Source organism: Bombina bombina, chromosome 4, assembly GCF_027579735.1.
Source record: "Bombina bombina isolate aBomBom1 chromosome 4, aBomBom1.pri, whole genome shotgun sequence".
NCBI classification, from domain to species: Eukaryota; Metazoa; Chordata; class Amphibia; order Anura; family Bombinatoridae; genus Bombina; species Bombina bombina.
The window spans coordinates 303,402,056-303,420,560 of record NC_069502.1 but is presented as its reverse complement, the minus strand read 5'-3'; the positions used below and the strand labels follow the sequence as shown (position 1 = coordinate 303,420,560).

The 18,505-nt window shown below is 42.0% G+C and overlaps 1 protein-coding gene across 1 annotated transcript in view; it reads left to right on the top strand.

Moving 5' to 3' along the window:
* The window catches only part of U2SURP (U2 snRNP associated SURP domain containing), a 248,488-nt gene extending 239,805 nt beyond the window's left edge, over positions 1-8,683 (top strand). Inside the window, 2 exon segments of the mRNA XM_053710012.1 lie at positions 6,686-6,862; positions 8,090-8,683. Of these exon segments, the coding sequence (XP_053565987.1) occupies positions 6,686-6,862; positions 8,090-8,228 (316 nt within the window). The 3' untranslated portion in view covers positions 8,229-8,683.
* The last annotated feature ends 9,822 nt before the right edge of the window (positions 8,684-18,505 follow it).

The window sequence follows — 18,505 nt, the reverse complement described above, 5'->3', positions numbered from 1 at the left end:
GTCCCCGCCTCAAAGGATTACGGTTCATTCTACTAGGTCAGTTTCTACTTCCTGGGCTTTTAGGAATGAAGCTTCTGTTGATCAAATTTGCAAAGCAGCAACTTGGTCTTCTTTGCATACTTTTACTAAATTCTACCATTTTGATGTTTTTTTCTTCTTCTGAAGCAGTTTTTGGTAGAAAAGTACTTCAGGCAGCTGTTTCAGTTTGATTCTTCTGCTTATAATTTCATTTTTTTTTCATTATAAGATTAAAACTTTTTGATTTGGGTTGTGGATTATTTTTTCAGCGGAATTGGCTGTCTTTATTTTATCCCTCCCTCTCTAGTGACTCTTGCGTGGAAGTTCCACATCTTGGATATCTGCTATCCCATACGTCACTAGCTCATGGACTCTTGCTAATTACATGAAAGAAAACATAATTTATGTAAGAACTTACCTGATAAATTCATTTCTTTCATATTAGCAAGAGTCCATGAGGCCCACCCTTTTTTGTGGTGGTTATGATTTTTTTGTATAAAGCACAATTATTCCAATTCCTTATTTTTTATGCTTTCGCTCCTTTCTTATCACCCCACTTCTTGGCTATTCGTTAAACTGAATTGTGGGTGTGGTGAGGGGTGTATTTATAGGCAGTTTGAGGTTTGGGAAACTTTGCCCCTCCTGGTAGGATTGTATATCCCATACGTCACTAGCTCATGGACTCTTGCTAATATGAAAGAAATGAATTTATCAGGTAAGTTCTTACATAAATTATGTTTTTCTTGTTAAGTGTAGTCAGTCCACGGGTCATCCATTACTTATGGGATATATTCTCCTTCCCAACAGGAAGTTGCAAGAGGATCACCCAAGCAGAGCTGCTATATAGCTCCTCCCCTCACATGTCATATCCAGTCATTCTCTTGCAACACTCAACAAAGGAGGAGGTCATGAGAGGAGTTAGGAGTTTTTTAATTAGTTATTCTTCAATCAAAAGTTTATTTTAAATGGCACCGGAGTGTGCTGTTTTTTCTCTCAGGCAGTATTGGAAGAAGAATCTGCCTGCGTTTTCTATGATCTTAGCAGACGTAACTAAGATCCGCTGGCTGTTCTCGCACATTCTGAGGAGTGGGGTAACTTCAGAAAAGGGAATAGCATGCGGGGTCCCCTGCAAATGAGGTATGTGCAGTAAAATTTTCTAAGAATGGAATTGACTAAGAAAACACTGCCGATACCCATATGATGTAAGTACAGCCTAAAATGCAGTAGTAGCGACTGGTATCAGGCTGGTAAATGTATACACAGTAGAGTTATTTTCTATGGAATAGATTTTGACTGAAAAAATACTGGTAATACTGTAATAATGTATGAGCCTTAACTGCAGTAGAAGTGACTGGTAGCAGGCTTAGTGATAACTTTACACAACATATGAAATGTTGTTTTTTAAAACGTTTACTGGCATGTTAATCGTTTTGTGAGGTACTTGGTGATAAATCTCTTTGGGCATGATTTTTTCCACATGGCTAACGTATATTTCTGCATAGAAACCGTTATAGCTGGTCTCCCACTGTGTAATATGACTGGGAGGGGCTTTGTGTTAGCGCCTTGTTGCGCAGTTAAAATTCAATCATAGTCTTCCTGTTTCTTCCTCCTTGATCCAGGACGTCTCCGGAGAGCTCAGGGGTCTTCAAAATTTATATTTGAGGGAGGTAATCAGTCACAGCAGACCTGTGACAGTGTGTTTGACTGTGATAAAAAGCGTTAACTGTTAATTTGTTTATCCGTTTTTGGGTATTAAGGGGTTAATCATCCGTTGCTAGTGGGTGCAATCCTCTGCTGATTTCATACATTTAATGTAAAATTTGGTTGCTATAACTGAATTTGTTCATTGTTATTTCAACTGTAATTGTCTTTTTGTGTTTTAAAAGCGCAGCAGCGTTTTTCACATTGCTGGAACATTTTCTGAAAGTAATTTCCAGGCTTGCTAGCCTCATTGCTAGTCTGTTTAAACATGTCTGATACAGATGAATCTGCTTGTTCATTATGTTTAAAAGCCAATGTGGAGCCCAATAGAAATATGTGTACCAATTGTATTGATATTACTTTAAATAAAGGTCAATCTTTACCGGTAAAGAAATTATCACCAGACATCGAGGGGGAAGTTATGCCGCCTAACTCTCCTCACGTGTCAGTACCTGCGCCTCCCGCTCAGGAGGTGCGTGATGTTGTGGCGCCAAGTACATCAAGGCCCTTACAAATCACTTTACAAGATATGGCTAATGTTATGAAAGAAGTATTATCTAATTTGCCTGAGTTAAGAGGCAAGCGCGATAGCTCTGGGTTAAGGACAGAGCGCGCTGATGACACGAGAGCCATGTCCGATACTGCGTCACAATTTGCAGAACAGGAGGACGGAGAGCTTCATTCTGTGGGTGACGGATCTGATCCAGGGAGACCGGATTCAGAAATTTCAAATTTTAAATTTAAGCTTGAGAACCTCCGCGTATTGCTAGGGGAGGTGTTAGCGGCTCTGAATGATTGTGACACGGTCGCGATCCCAGAGCGATCCCAGAGAAGTTATGTAGGCTGGATAAATACTATGCGGTGCCAGTGTGTACTGACGTTTTTCCTATACCTAAAAGGCTTACAGAGATTATTAGCAAGGAGTGGGATAGACCCGGTGTGCCCTTTTCCCCTCCTCCGATATTTAGAAAAATGTTCCCAATAGACGCTACCACACGAGACTTATGGCAGACGGTCCCTAAGGTGGAGGGAGCAGTTTCTACTTTAGCTAAACGCACCACTATCCCGGTGGAGGATAGTTGTGCTTTCTCAGATCCAATGGATAAAAAATTAGGATACCTTAAGAAAATGTTTGTTCAACAAGGTTTTATATTACAGCCCCTTGCATGCATTGCGCCCGTCACTGCTGCGGCGGCTTTCTGGTTTGAGTCTCTAGAAGAGGCCATTCGCACAGCACCATTGGATGAGATTATGAACAAGCTTAAAGCACTTAAGCTAGCTAATGCATTTGTTTCGGACGCCGTTGTGCACTTAACCAAACTAACGGCAAAGAACTCCGGTTTTGCCATCCAGGCGCGCAGAGCGCTATGGCTTAAATCCTGGTCAGCAGATGTGACTTCTAAATCTAAATTGCTTAATATTCCTTTCAAAGGGCAAACCCTATTCGGGCCCGGTTTGAAATAAATTATTGCTGACATTACGGGAGGTAAGGGTCACTCCCTTCCTCAGGATAGGGCCAAATCAAAGGCCAAACAGTCTAATTTTCGTGCCTTTTGTATTTTCAAGGCAGGAGCAGCATCAACTTCCTCCGCTCCAAAACAGGAAGGAACTGCTGCTCGTTACAGACAGGGTTGGAAAAGCAACCAATCCTGGAACAAGGGCAAGCAGGCCAGAAAGCCTACTTCTGCCCCTAAGACAGCATGAAGGAAGGGCCCCCTATCCGGAAACAGATCTAGTGGGGGGCAGACTCTCTTCGCCCAGGCTTGGGCAAGAGATGTCCAGGATCCCTGGACGTTGGAGATCATATCTCAGGGATACCTTCTGGACTTCAAAGCTTCTCCTCCACAAGGGAGATTTCATCTGTCAAGGTTATCAACGAACCTAATAAAGAAAGAGGCATTTCTACAATGTGTGCAAGACCTCTTAGTAATGGGAGTGATCCACCCAGTTCCGCGAACGGAACAAGGGCAAGGGTTTTACTCAAATCTGTTCGTGGTTCCCAAAAAAGAGGGGACCTTCAGACCAATCTTGGACTTAAAGATCTTAAACAAGTTCCTAAGAGTTCCATCGTTCAAAATGGAAACTATTCGAACCATCCTACCCATGATCCAAGAGGGTCAGTATATGACCACAGTGGACTTAAAGGATGCCTACCTTCACATACCGATTCACAAGGATCATTATCGGTACCTAAGGTTTGCCTTTCTAGACAGGCATTACCAGTTTGTAGCTCTTCCCTTTGGGTTAGCCATGGCCCCGAGAATTTTTACGAAGGTTCTGGGCTCACTTCTGGCGGTACTAAGACCACGAGGCATAGCGGTGGCTCCGTACCTAGACGACATTCTGATACAAGCGTCGAGTTTTCAAAATGCAAAGTCTCATACAGAGAGAGTTCTTGCATTTCTGAGGTCGCATGGGTGGAAAGTGAACTTTGAAAAGTTACCACTCACAAGGGTTCCTTTTCTAGGGACTCTGATAGATTCTGTAGAGTAGAGATGAAGATTTACCTGACTGAGTCCAGGTTATCAAAGATTCTAAATGCTTGCCGTGTCCTTCATTCCATTCCAAGGCCATCAGTAGCTCAGTGCATGGAAGTGATCGGCTTAATGGTCGCGGCTATGGACATAGTGCCATTTGCGCGCCTGCATCTCAGACCGCTGCAATTATGCATGCTAAGTCAGTGGAATGGGGATTATTCAGATCTGTCCCCTCTACTGACTCTGGACCAGGAGGCCAGAGATTCTCTTCTCTGGTGGTTGTCTCCGGTTCATCTGTCCAAAGGAATGACTTTTCGCAGGCCAGATTGGACGATTGTAACAACAGATGCCAGCCTGCTGGGCTGGGGCGCAGTCTGGAACTCCCTGAAGGCTCAGGGATCGTGGACTCAGGAGGAGAAACTCCTCCCAATAAATATTCTGGAGTTAAGAGTTCCCTAGCGATGTTAGAAGTCTCCAAGATAATTCGCTGGGCAGAGTCTCACTCTTGCCACCTGTCAGCGATCCACATCCCAGGCGTGGAGAACTGGGAGGCGGACTTTAAGTCGTCAGACTTTTCATCCGGGGGAGTGGGAACTTCATCCAGCGTTGGGGCAAACCAGAACTGGATTTCATGGTGTCTCGCCAGAACGCCAAGCTTCCTTGTTACGGATCCAGATCCAGGGACCCGGGAGCGGTGCTGGTAGATGCTCTAGCAGCCCCTTGGGTTTTCAAGATGGCTTATGTGTTTCCTCCGTTTCCGTTGCTGCCTCGATTGATTGCCAGAATCAAACAGGAGAGAGCATCAGTGATTCTGATAGCACCTGCGTGGCCACGCAGGACCTGGTATGCAGACCTAGTGGACATGTCGTCCTGTCCTCCATGGTCTCTGCCTCTGAGGCAGGACCTTCTAATTCAGGGTCCTTTCAACCATCCAAACCTAATTTCTCTGAGACTGACTGCATGGAGATTGAACGCTTGATTCTATCAAAGCGTGGTTTCTCGGAGTCGGTTATTGATACATTAATACAGGCTCGGAAACCTGTTACCAGAAAAATTTACCATAAGATATGGCGTAAATATTTATATTGGTGTGAATCCAAGAGTTACTCATGGAGTAAGGTCAGGATTCCTAGGATATTGTCTTTTCTACAAGAGGGTTTAGAAAAGGGTTTATCTGCTAGTTCCTTAAAGGGACAGATTTCTGCTCTGTCTATTCTTTTACACAAACGTCTGGCAGAAGTTCCAGACGTCCAGGCTTTTTGTCAGGCTTTAGCTAGGATTAAGCCTGTGTTTAAGACTGTTGCTCCGCCGTGGAGCTTAAACTTGGTTCTTAAAGTTCTTCAAGGTGTTCCGTTTGAACCCCTTCATTCCATTGATATTAAACTGTTATCTTGGAAAGTTCTGTTTTTGATGGCTATTTTCTCAGCTCGAAGAGTCTGAGTTATCTGCCTTACATTGTGATTCTCCTTATCTGATTTTTCATTCAGACAAGGTAGTTCTGCGTACTAAACCTGGGTTTTTACCTAAGGTAGTTTCTAACAGGAATATCAATCAAGAGATTGTTGTTCCATCATTATGTCCTAATCCTTCTTCAAAGAAGGAACGTCTTTTGCATAATCTGGACGTAGTCCGTGCCCTGAAGTTCTATTTACAGGCAACTAAAGATTTTCGGCAAACTTCTTCTCTGTTTGTCGTTTATTCTGGACAGAGGAGAGGCCAAAAGGCTTCGGCCACCTCTCTCTCTTTTTGGCTCCGTAGCATAATACGTTTAGCCTATGAGACTGCTGGACAGCAGCCCCCTGAAAGAATCACAGCTCATTCCACTAGAGCTGTGGCTTCCGCCTGGGCCTTTAAGAATGAGGCCTCTGTTGAACAGATTCGCAAGGCTGCAACTTGGTCTTCACTTCATACCTTTTCAAAATTTTACAAATTTGACACTTTTGCTTCTTCGGAGGCTGTTTTTGGGAGAAAGCTTCTACAGGCAGTGGTTCCTTCTGTTTAAGTGTTCCTGCCTTGTCCCTCCCATCATCCGTGTACTTTAGCTTTGGTATTGGTATCCCATAAGTAATGGATGACCCGTGGACTGACTACACTTAAAAAGAGAAAACATCATTTATGCTTACCTGATAAATTTATTTCTCTTGTAGTGTAGTCAGTCCACGGCCCGCCCTGTCTTTTAAGGCAGTTCTAAATTTTAATTAAAACTCCAGTCACCACTGCACCCTATAGTTTCTCCTTTCTCGTCTTGTTTCGGTCGAATGACTGGATATGACATGTGAGGGGAGGAGCTATATAGCAACTCTGCTTGGGTGATCCTCTTGCAACTTCCTGTTGGGAAGGAGAATATATCCCATAAGTAATGGATGACCCGTGGACTGACTACACTACAAGAGAAATAAATTTATCAGGTAAGCATAAATTATGTTTTTTTCATATTGTTACCATCCTATTATACTGTACTTAATAACAATACTTATTAATACCATCAGGAAAAGGCGACACAGCGGGTCTGTGAGCCCATCACGCAGTAGCAGCGGCAGGAGAGGCAAATCACCATCACCAAAATCAGAGCGGTCAGAGAGGTCTGAAAGATCCCACAAAGACACTTCCCGATCTAGGTCATCACATAAAGATTCTCCCAGGGATATTAGTAAAAAGGCCAAAAGGTGAGCATTAAAGCATAAGACACTCTACTTACTGTTCTTTGTGACACATGCATTAAATGAAGCTAGAATGTCTGTGTATGCTTGCTAGTAATCTGCTCTTGCACTTGTTTTTGAAAATGTAGAGTCTTTATGAAGGATTAAGTAGGTCTACAGGTGGATAAATGCAAAATTTAACTATACATTTTCACAAAGCTCTGGGGTGTGCTATATAAATGGATCATCTACAAAAAATGTATGCAAATAAACATCTAGTGTACAGTGTCCCTTTAAGCCCTTAAAAAAAAAAAAAAAATTTGTGTGTGTGCAAACAAAATGGCCACAACTCTGGAGGTGAGAACAGCAGATAAAGGGGACTCTTCAACTTTTTGTCTAATAGCCATACATTTTATATTCAGCCCTCAAGGCTTCCAAAACCAATTGATAGTTGACCATCACTGATTTAAATAGTATTAAAGGTATTGGGCATTCAAAATTAAAGTGATCGTCAATCCTAGCGTTTATGAACGCTCAGATTGACCATTGGAATAAATAAAGAGTATAAAATACTTAATGCTGAAAGTTCTTTAATTTTTTTCAAGTGTTCGCCCCACTGAGCTGCTCAAGCAGCCCACGGCAGAACGCTATTTTGTTAAGATGTGACGTTTCCAACTCTTAGCAAATAACCGTGCGTTCCAGCAGGCGCCATGCTGGATTTCCCGCATTGCTATTGGCGTTTCCTTGAAACAAAGGAACTTTCAGCATGATGTATTTTATACTTCATGACTGATAGTCCCCTTATTTGTTGTAATGGTCAATCCTAGAGTTTCACAAAAGGATTGACGATCACTTTAAACATTAGCATGATTCAGATAGAGCATGTAATTTTAAGACACTTTTAAATTCACTTCTATTTTTAAATGTGCTTTGTTCTTTTGGTATCCCTTGTTGAAAAATATGCACATATCCTACACTAGTAGGAGCAAACTGCTGATTGGTGTCTGCACACATTTGTCTCTTGTGATTGGCTGACTAGATGTGTACAGTTATCTGCCTGTAGTGCAATGCTGTTCCTTCAGAAAAGGATAAGATAATGAAGCAAATTTAATAATAGAAGTAAACTGAAAAGTTGTTTAAAATTGTATGTACTATCTAAATCGTGAGAACATTTTGTGGTTTCCTGTCCCTTTTTAAAGTGTAGTGTTCAAGCTCTCTTCTGGTACATTTTATGCCCTTGTCATTTTTTTTTAGATCACCATCTGGTTCAAGGACGCCTAAAAGGTCGCGACGGTCGCGGTCAAGGTCACCAAAAAAGTCTGTGAAAAAGTCCAGGTCCCAGTCCAGATCCCCTCACAGATCACACAAGAAGTCAAAGAAAAGTAAACACTGACAGAACCCCTCCTTTTTTTTATTTTTTATTAAAGTGTCATTTATTGAAAATACCCTTTTTCTTTTTTTGTGCCTGAACAATCTATTAAATAAAGGAAAAGAGTTGAAGAGGGTTAATAAAAAAAAAGGAAAAAAAAAACGGCATTCCTACATTTTTCTGTGAATGCATGTGTATATTTACTGATAACTGCATCTGTAGAACTGTCACTGTTTTATATTGTAAAAAAAAAAGAAATGTCCACTGTGGCAATGTATGTGTCTCAAATGAACCATTTTGTGATTGGAATTTCATCGCAGCTGTCTTTATCTGATCTGCTGGCTGTAATGTTTTTTATTTTCCCTTCCCCAATATGTTTTAGGATGTTGTATGAAACAAAAACTTACCAATTGTCTGCTCTCATTTTTGTAGACTTGAAAATTTGTGTTTAGATTTCAAATAAAACCTGAACTGATTAATTAGGATTCTATTGTTATGAATCTGAATGGGTTGACCCCCAGAAATAGTCGACAATTTTTTTTATTTTTTGTGACATGGTTTCTGCACAATGGATTCAATAGATACCGTTGCCATAGTGATAAGGGAACAAGTCCATCAATAAACCTGCATTATATTCTAATCATTATTGGACTACATCGGTATAATGTTCGCGGTTTTATAGGAGATGATGGAAGCAGTGACATGATAGAAACATTCAATTATTCAATGGGACTTAAAGTGGAAGCTGAAAGCATTTTCCAGAAAAAAATAAATTAATCATTATCTTAAGTTTAGAGGGTAGCAGATTCAGAAGAAATGTGAGGAAACTTTTTTTTTTTTCCTTCTAATGGCAGCGAGGGTCTACGAAAACATTCATAACCTATGGGAAATACTTTACCTGGCCATCAGGAGGAGACAAAGACACCCCAAAGAGAACATTTAAATATCCCTCTCACTTCCCCTACCCCCACAGTAGTTCTTTGCCTCATTTCATGGTGGTTGGCAGAGAGAGGTGCTCTGCTGAAGATTCTGATTTCTTTCATGTAATTGGTAAGAGTCCATGAGCTAGTGACCTATGGTATATACAATCTTACCAGGAGGGGCAAAGTTTCCCAAACCTCAAAATGCCTATAAATACACCCCTCACCACACCCACAATTCAATTCAGTTTTTACAAACTTTGCCTCCTATGGAGGTGGTGATGTAAGTTTGTGCTTAGATTCTACGTTGATATGCACTTCTCAGCATTTTGAAGCCTGATTTCTCCGTGTACAGTGAATGTCAGAGGTATGTGAAGGGAGTATCAACTATTGAATGCAATGGTTTTCCTCACGGGAGATCTATTTCATAGGTTCTCTGTTATCAGTTGTAGAGATTCATCTCCTACCTCCCTTTTTCAGATTGACGATATACTCTCATATTCCATTACCTCTACTGATAACTGTTTCAGTACTGGTTTGGCTATCTGCTATATGTGGATGGGTGTCTTTTGGTAAGTATGTTTTCATTACTTAAGACACTCTCAGCTATGGTTTGGCACTTAATGTATTAAAGGGACCGTCTACACCAGAATTTTTATTGTTTTAAAAGATAGTCCCTTTATTACCCATTTCCCAGTTTTGCATAACCAACACAGTTATAATATACTTTTAAACTCTGTGATTATCTTGTATCTAAGCCTCTGCAAACTGCCCCTTTTTTCAGTTCTTTTGACAGAGTTGCAGTCTAGCCAATCAGTGCCTGCTCCCAGATAACTTCACGTGCACGAGCACAGCGTTATCTATGAAATACGTGAACTAACACCCTCTAGTGGTGAAAAACTGTTAAAATGCAATCTGAAAGAGGTGGGCTTCAAGGTCTAAGAAACTAACATATTAACCTCCTAGGTTAAGCTTTCAACTAAGAATACCAAGAGAACAAAGCAAAATTGGTGATAAAAGTAAATTGGAAAATTGTTTAAAATTACATGCTGTGTCTGAATCATGAAAGTTTATTTTGGCCTAGACTGTCCCTTTAATGTAAAGTTCTAAATATATGTATTGTACTTCCTTTTGCAGACTGTTGGTTTCATATTTGGGAAAAGCATTTTTTAGGAAAAAGAAAAAAAAATTCTTACCTGGTGTATAGTTTTTTCTCCTGTTAAGTGTAGTCAGTCCACGGGTCATCCATTACTTATGGGATTATATCTCCTCCCTAACAGGAAGTGCAAGAGGATCACCCAAGCAGAGCTGCTATATAGCTCCTCCCCTCTACGTCATACCCAGTCATTCTCTTGCACCTAACTAATAGGACGTGTGAGAGGACTGTGGTTATTAAAATTAGTTTTTATTTCTTCAATCAAAAGTTTATTTTAAACAGCACCGGAGTGTGTTGTTTTTTCTCAGGCAGCATTAGAAGAAGAATCTACCTGAGTTTGTGTATGATCTTAGCGGTCGTAACTAAGATCCATTTGCTGTTCTCGGCCATTCTGAGGAGTGAGGTAACTTCAGAACAGGGGACAGCGGGCAGGGTTCACCTGCAAGGAGGTATGTTGCAGTATATTATTTTCTAAGGAATGGAATTGACTGAGAAAATACTGCTAATACCGATATAATGTAAGTGCAGCCTTAAATGCAGTAGTAGCGACTGGTATCAGGCTGATATGTATGTATGTTTACACTGAGGTATTTCTGGGGAATGGAACTTCACTAAGAAAATACTGTATACATTTAACTTATATTTGAGCCCCCACTGCAGTGAAAGCGACTAGCAGCAGGCTTATTAATATCATTTCATAATTTTATTTTTAAAACGTTTACTGGCATGTTAATCGTTTTTCTCTGAGGTACTTGGTGATAAATCTTTTTGGGCATTATTTTTCCACATGGCTGTCGTTTATTTTTGAATAGATTCAGTTTACTGAGCTTCCCCACTGTTGTAATATGAGTGGGAGGGGCCTATTTTGGCGCTTTATTGCGCAGTAAAAATTCAGTCAGTCTTCCTATTTCTTCCTCCATGATCCAGGACGTCTCTACAGAGCCCAGGGGTCTCCAAAACTAGTTTTGAGGGAGGTAATCACTCACAGCAGACCTGTGAGACTGTGTTTTTGACTGTGATAAAACGTTTATATTAATCTGTTATCCGTTTTTTTGGGTACTAAGGGGTTAATCATCCATTTGCTGGTGGGTGCAATCCTTTGCTAACTTAATGCATTTACTGTGAAAATTTGGTTGCTATAACTAATTTGGTTCATTGTTATTTCAACTGTGACAGTTTCTTTGTGCTTCTTAAAGGCACAGTAATGTTTTTAATATTGCTTGTAAATTTATTTGAAAAGTATTTTCCAAGTTTGCTAGTTTCATTGCTAGTTTGTTTAAACATGTCTGACACAGAGGAATCTTTGTGCAATATGTTTAAAGGCCAATGTGGAGCCCAATAGAAATTTGTGTACTAATTGCATTGATGCTACTTTAAATAAAAGCCAATCTGTACATGTAAAGAAAATTTCACCAGACAACGAGGGGGAAGTTATGCCGACTAACTCTCCTCACGTGTCAGTACCTTCGTCTCCCGCTCAGGAGGTGCGTGATATTGTGGCGCCAAGTACATCAGGGCGGCCCATACAAATCACTTTGCAAGACATGGCTAATGTTATGACTGAAGTATCTAAATTGCCAGAATTTAGGGGTAAACGCGACCACTCTGGGGTGAGAACAGAGTGCGCTGATAATAGAGCCATGTCTGATACTGCGTCACAATTTGCAGAACATGAGGACGGAGAGCTTCATTCTGTGGGTGACGGATCTGATCCAAGTAAACTGGATTCAGACATTTTAAATTTAAGCTTGAGAACCTCCGTGTATTGCTAGGGGAGGTATTAGCAGCTCTGAATGATTGTAACACGGTTGCAATTTCAGAGAAAATATGTAGGCTGGATAAATATTTTGCAGTACCGACGTGTACTGACGTTTTTCCTATACCTAAAAGGCTTACAGAAATTGTTAACAAGGAGTGGGATAGACTCGGTGTGCCTTTTTCACCCCCTCCTATATTTAGAAAAATGTTTCCAATAGACGCCACCACACGGGACTTATGGCAGACGGTCCCTAAGGTGGAGGGAGCAATTTCTACTCTGGCTAAACGCACCACTATCCCGGTGGAGGATAGCTGTGCTTTTTCAGATCCAATGGATAAAAAGTTAGAGGGTTACCTTAAGAAAATGTTTGTTCAACAAGGTTTTATATTACAACCCCTTGCATGCATTGCGCCTGTCACGGCTGTGGCGGCATTCTGGTTTGAGTCTCTGGAAGAGACCATTAGCTCAGCTACATTGGATGAGATTACAGACAAGCTTAGAGTCCTTAAGCTAGCTAATTCATTTATTTCCGATGCCGTAGTACACTTAACTAAACTTACGGCTAAGAATTCCGGATTCGCCATTCAAGCGCGCAGAGCGCTGTGGCTTAAATCCTGGTCAGCCGATGTGACTTCTAAATCTAAATTGCTTAACATACCTTTCAAAGGGCAGGCATTATTCGGGCCCGGTTTGAAAGAAATTATCGCTGACATTACTGGAGGTAAGGGCCATGCCCTGCCTCAAGACAGAGCCAAACCAAGGGCTAGACAGTCTAATTTCTTCTGTTAAGTGTGATCAGTCCACGGGTCATCATTACTTCTGGGATATTACTCCTCCCCAACAGGAAGTGCAAGAGGATTCACCCAGCAGAGCTGCATATAGCTCCTCCCCTCTACATCACTCCCAGTCATTCTCTTGCACCCAACGACTAGATAGGATGTGTGAGAGGACTATGGTGATTATACTTAGTTTTATATCTTCAATCAAAAGTTTGTTATTTTAAAATAGCACCGGAGTGTGTTATTACCTCTCTGGCAGAGTTTTTGCTATGATTTTAGCCGGAGTAGTTAAGATCATATTGCTGTTTCTCGGCCATCTGAGGAGAGGTAAACTTCAGATCAGGGGACAGCGGGCAGATGAATCTGCATAGAGGTATGTAGCAGCTTTTATTTTCTGACAATGGAATTGATGAGAAAATCCTGCCATACCGATATAATGTCATGTATACTTTACACTTCAGTATTCTGGGGAATGGTACTTCACTAGAATTACACTGTAAGAAGTACATAAAGCTGTTTAATAACTAGAAATTATGTTTAACGTTTTTGCTGGAATGTAAAATCGTTTTCATTTGCTGAGGTACTGAGTGAATAAATGTTTTGGGCACTATTTTTCCACTTGGCAGTTGCTTAATCTTTTTTCTGACAGTTTCTGTTCTCTCTCACTGCTGTGTGTGAGGGGGAGGGGCCGTTTTTTGGCGCTTTTGCTACGCATCAGATATTTCAGTCAGCAGCTCATTGTATTTCCTGCATGATCCGGTTCATCTCTACAGAGCTCAGGGGTCTTCAAAACTTATTTTGAGGGAGGTAATTTCTCTCAGCAGAGCTGTGAGAATTATAGTTGACTGAGACAAAAAACGTTTATTCTGTAATTTGTTTCCTGCTTTCAGAATTTGTTATCTTTGCTAATGGGATTAAACCTTTGCTAAAGTTGTGTTGTTTATAAGGATTGAGGCTATAACTGTTTCAATTTATTAATTTTCAACTGTCATAGATCTTCTGTGCTTCTTAAAGGCACAGTACGTTTTTAATATTATTCTAATTGAATTGTATTCCAAGTTGCAAGTTTATTTGCTAGTGTGTTAAACATGTCTGATTCAGAGGAAGATACCTGTGTCATTTGTTGCAATGCCAAAGTGGAGCCCAATAGAAATTTATGTACTAACTGTATTGATGCTACTTTAAATAAAAGTCAATCTGTACAAATTGAACAAATTTCACACAACGAGGGGAGAGTTATGCCGACTAACTCGCCTCACGTGTCAGTACCTGCATCTCCCGCTCGGGAGGTGCGTGATATTGTAGCGCCGAGTACATCTGGGCGGCCATTACAAATCACATTACAGGATATGGCTACTGTTATGACTGAAGTTTTGGCTAAATTACCAGAACTAAGAGGTAAGCGTGATCACTCTGGGGTGAGAACAGAGTGCGCTGGTAATATTAGGGCCATGTCAGACACTGCGTCACAGGTGGCAGAACATGAGGACGGAGAACTTCATTCTGTGGGTGACGGTTCTGATCCAAACAGACTGGATTCAGATATCTCAAATTTTAAATTTAAACTGGAAAACCTCCGTGTATTACTAGGGGAGGTGTTAGCGGCTCTGAATGATTGTAACACAGTTGCAATACCAGAGAAAATGTGTAGGTTGGATAAATATTTTGCGGTACCGACGAGTACTGAGGTTTTTCCTATACCTAAGAGACTTACTGAAATTGTTACTAAGGAGTGGGATAGACCCGGTTTGCCGTTCTCACCCCCTCCAATATTTAGAAAAATGTTTCCAATAGACGCCACCACACGGGACTTATGGCAAACGGTCCCTAAGGTGGAGGGAGCAGTTTCTACTTTAGCTAAGCGTACCACTATCCCGGTGGAGGATAGCTGTGCTTTTTCAGATCCAATGGATAAGAAATTAGAGGGTTACCTTAAGAAAATGTTTGTTCAACAAGGTTTTATATTACAACCCCTTGCATGCATTGCGCCGATCACGGCTGCAGCGGCATTCTGGATTGAGTCTCTGGAAGAGAACATTAGTTCAGCTACTCTGGACGACATTACGGACAGGTATTAGAGTCCTTAAACTAGCTAATTCATTCATTTCGGAGGCCGTAGTACATCTTACTAAACTTACGGCGAAGAATTCAGGATTCGCCATTCAGGCACGCAGGGCGCTGTGGCTAAAATCCTGGTCAGCTGATGTTACTTCTAAGTCTAAATTGCTTAATATACCTTTCAAAGGGCAGACCTTATTCGGGCCCGGGTTGAAAGAGATTATCGCTGACATTACAGGAGGTAAAGGCCATGCCCTGCCTCAGGACAAAGCTAAGGCTAGACAGTCTAATTTTCGTTCCTTTCGTAATTTCAAAGCAGGAGCAGCATCAACTTCCTCTGCACCAAAACAGGAAGGAGCTGTTGCTCGCTACAGACAAGGCTGGAAACCTAACCAGTCCTGGAACAAGGGCAAGCAGACCAGGAAACCTGCTGCTGCCCCTAAAACAGCATGAATTGAGGGCCCCCGATCCGGGATCGGATCTAGTGGGGGGCAGACTTTCTCTCTTCGCCCAGGCTTGGGCAAGAGATGTCCAGGATCCCTGGGCGCTAGAGATAATATCTCAGGGATACCTTCTGGACTTCAAATACTCTCCTCCAAGAGAGAGATTTCATCTGTCAAGGTTGTCAACAATCCAGACAAAGAAAGAGGCGTTTCTATGCTGCGTACAAGAGCTCTTGTTAATGGGAGTAATCCATCCAGTTCCACGATCGGAACAGGGACAGGGGTTTTACTCAAATCTGTTTGTGGTTCCCAAAAAAGAGGGAACTTTCAGACCAATCCTGGACTTAAAGATCCTAAACAAATTCCTAAGAGTTCCATCGTTCAAGATGGAGACTATTCGGACAATTTTACCTATGATCCAAGAGGGTCAGTACATGACCACTGTAGATTTAAAAGATGCTTACCTTCACATACCGATTCACAAAGATCATTACCGGTACCTAAGGTTTGCCTTCCTAGACAGGCATTACCAGTTTGTGGCTCTTCCATTCGGATTGGCTACAGCTCCAAGAATCTTCACAAAGGTTCTGGGTGCTCTTCTGGCGGTACTAAGACCGCAGGGAATCTCGGTAGCTCCATACCTAGACGAAATTCTGATACAAGCTTCAAGCTTTCAAACTGCCAAGTCTCATACAGAGTTAGTACTGGCATTTCTAAGGTCACATGGATGGAAGGTGAACGAAAAGAAAAGTTCACTCGTTCCACTCACAAGAGTTCCCTTCCTGGGGACTCTTATAGATTCTGTAGAAATGAAGATTTACCTGACAGAGGACAGGCTAACAAGACTTCAAAGTGCTTGCCGCACCCTTCATTCCATTCAACACCCGTCAGTGGCTCAATGCATGGAGGTAATCGGCTTAATGGTAGCGGCAATGGACATAGTACCCTTTGCACGCTTACACCTCAGACCACTGCAACTGTGCATGCTAAGTCAGTGGAATGGGGATTACTCAGACTTGTCCCCTTCTCTGAATCTGGATCAAGAGACCAGAAATTCTATGGTGGCTTTCTCGGCCACATCTGTCCAGGGGGATGCCATTCAGCAGACCAGACTGGACAATTGTAACAACAGACGCCAGCCTTCTAGGTTGGGGTGCCGTCTGGAATTCTCTGAAGGCTCAGGGACAATGGAGTCAGGAGGAGAGTCTCCTGCCAATAAACATTCTGGAATTGAGAGCAGTTCTCAATGCCCTCCTGGCTTGGCCCCAGTTGACAACTCGGGGGTTCATCAGGTTTCAGTCGGACAACATCACGACTGTAGCTTACATCAACCATCAGGGAGGGACAAGAAGCTCCCTAGCTATGATGGAAGTATCAAAGATAATTCGCTGGGCAGAGTCTCACTCTTGCCACCTGTCAGCAATCCACATCCCGGGAGTGGAGAACTGGGAGGCGGATTTCTTAAGTCGTCAGACTTTTCATCCGGGGGAGTGGGAACTCCATCCGGAGGTCTTTGCCCAAATACTTCGACGTTGGGGCAAACCAGAGATAGATCTCATGGCGTCTCGACAGAACGCCAAGCTTCCTCGTTACGGGTCCAGATCCAGGGATCCAGGAGCAGTCCTGATAGATGCCCTGACAGCACCTTGGGACTTCAGGATGGCTTACGTGTTTCCACCCTTCCCGATGCTTCCTCGATTGATTGCCAGAATCAAACAAGAGAGAGCATCAGTGATTCTAATAGCACCTGCGTGGCCACGCAGGACTTGGTATGCAGACCTGGTGGACATGTCATCCTGTCCACCTTGGTCTCTACCTCTGAAACAGGACCTTCTGATACAGGGTCCCTTCAAACATCAAAATCTAACTTCTCTGAAGCTGACTGCTTGGAAATTGAACGCTTGATTTTATCAAGACGTGGGTTTTCTGAGTCAGTTATTGATACCTTAATACAGGCTAGGAAACCTGTTACCAGAAAGATTTACCATAAGATATGGCGTAAATACCTATATTGGTGTGAATCCAAAGGTTACTCTTGGAGTAAGGTTAGGATTCCTAGGATATTGTCTTTTCTACAAGAAGGTTTAGAAAAGGGTTTATCTGCTAGTTCATTAAAGGGACAGATCTCAGCTCTGTCCATTCTGTTACACAAACGTCTGTCAGAAGTTCCTGACGTCCAGGCTTTTTGTCAGGCTTTGGCCAGGATTAAGCCTGTGTTTAAAACTGTTGCTCCACCATGGAGTTTAAACCTGGTTCTTAATGTTTTACAGGGCGTTCCGTTTGAACCCCTTCATTCCATTGATATAAAGTTGTTATCTTGGAAAGTTCTATTTTTAATGGCTATTTCCTCGGCTCGAAGAGTCTCTGAATTATCAGCCTTACATTGTGATTCTCCTTATTTGATTTTTCATTCGGATAAGGTAGTTCTGCGTACTAAACCTGGGTTCTTACCTAAGGTAGTTACTAACAGGAATATCAATCAAGAGATTGTTGTTCCTTCTTTGTGCCCAAATCCTTCTTCGAAGAAGGAACGTCTACTGCACAACCTGGATGTAGTCCGTGCTCTAAAATTTTACTTACAGGCAACTAAGGAATTTCGACAAACGTCTTCTCTGTTTGTCGTTTACTCTGGGCAGAGGAGAGGTCAAAAAGCTTCTGCTACCTCTTTCTTTTTGGCTTCGTAGCATAATTCGTTTAGCTTATGAGACTGCTGGACAGCAGCCTCCTGAAAGAATTACAGCTCATTCTACTAGAGCTGTGGCTTCCACTTGGGCCTTCAAGAATGAGGCCTCTGTTGAGCAGATTTGCAAGGCTGCAACTTGGTCTTTGCTTCATACTTTTTCCAAATTTTACAAATTTGACACTTTTTCTTCATCGGAGGCTATTTTTGGGAGAAAGGTTCTTCAGGCAGTGGTTCCTTCTGTATAAAGAGCCTGCCTATCCCTCCCGTCATCCGTGTACTTTTGCTTTGGTATTGGTATCCCAGAAGTAATGATGACCCGTGGACTGATCACACTTAACAGAAGAAAACATAATTTATGCTTACCTGATAAATTCCTTTCTTCTGTAGTGTGATCAGTCCACGGGTCATCATTACTTCTGGGATATTACTCCTCCCCAACAGGAAGTGCAAGAGGATTCACCCAGCAGAGCTGCATATAGCTCCTCCCCTCTACGTCACTCCCA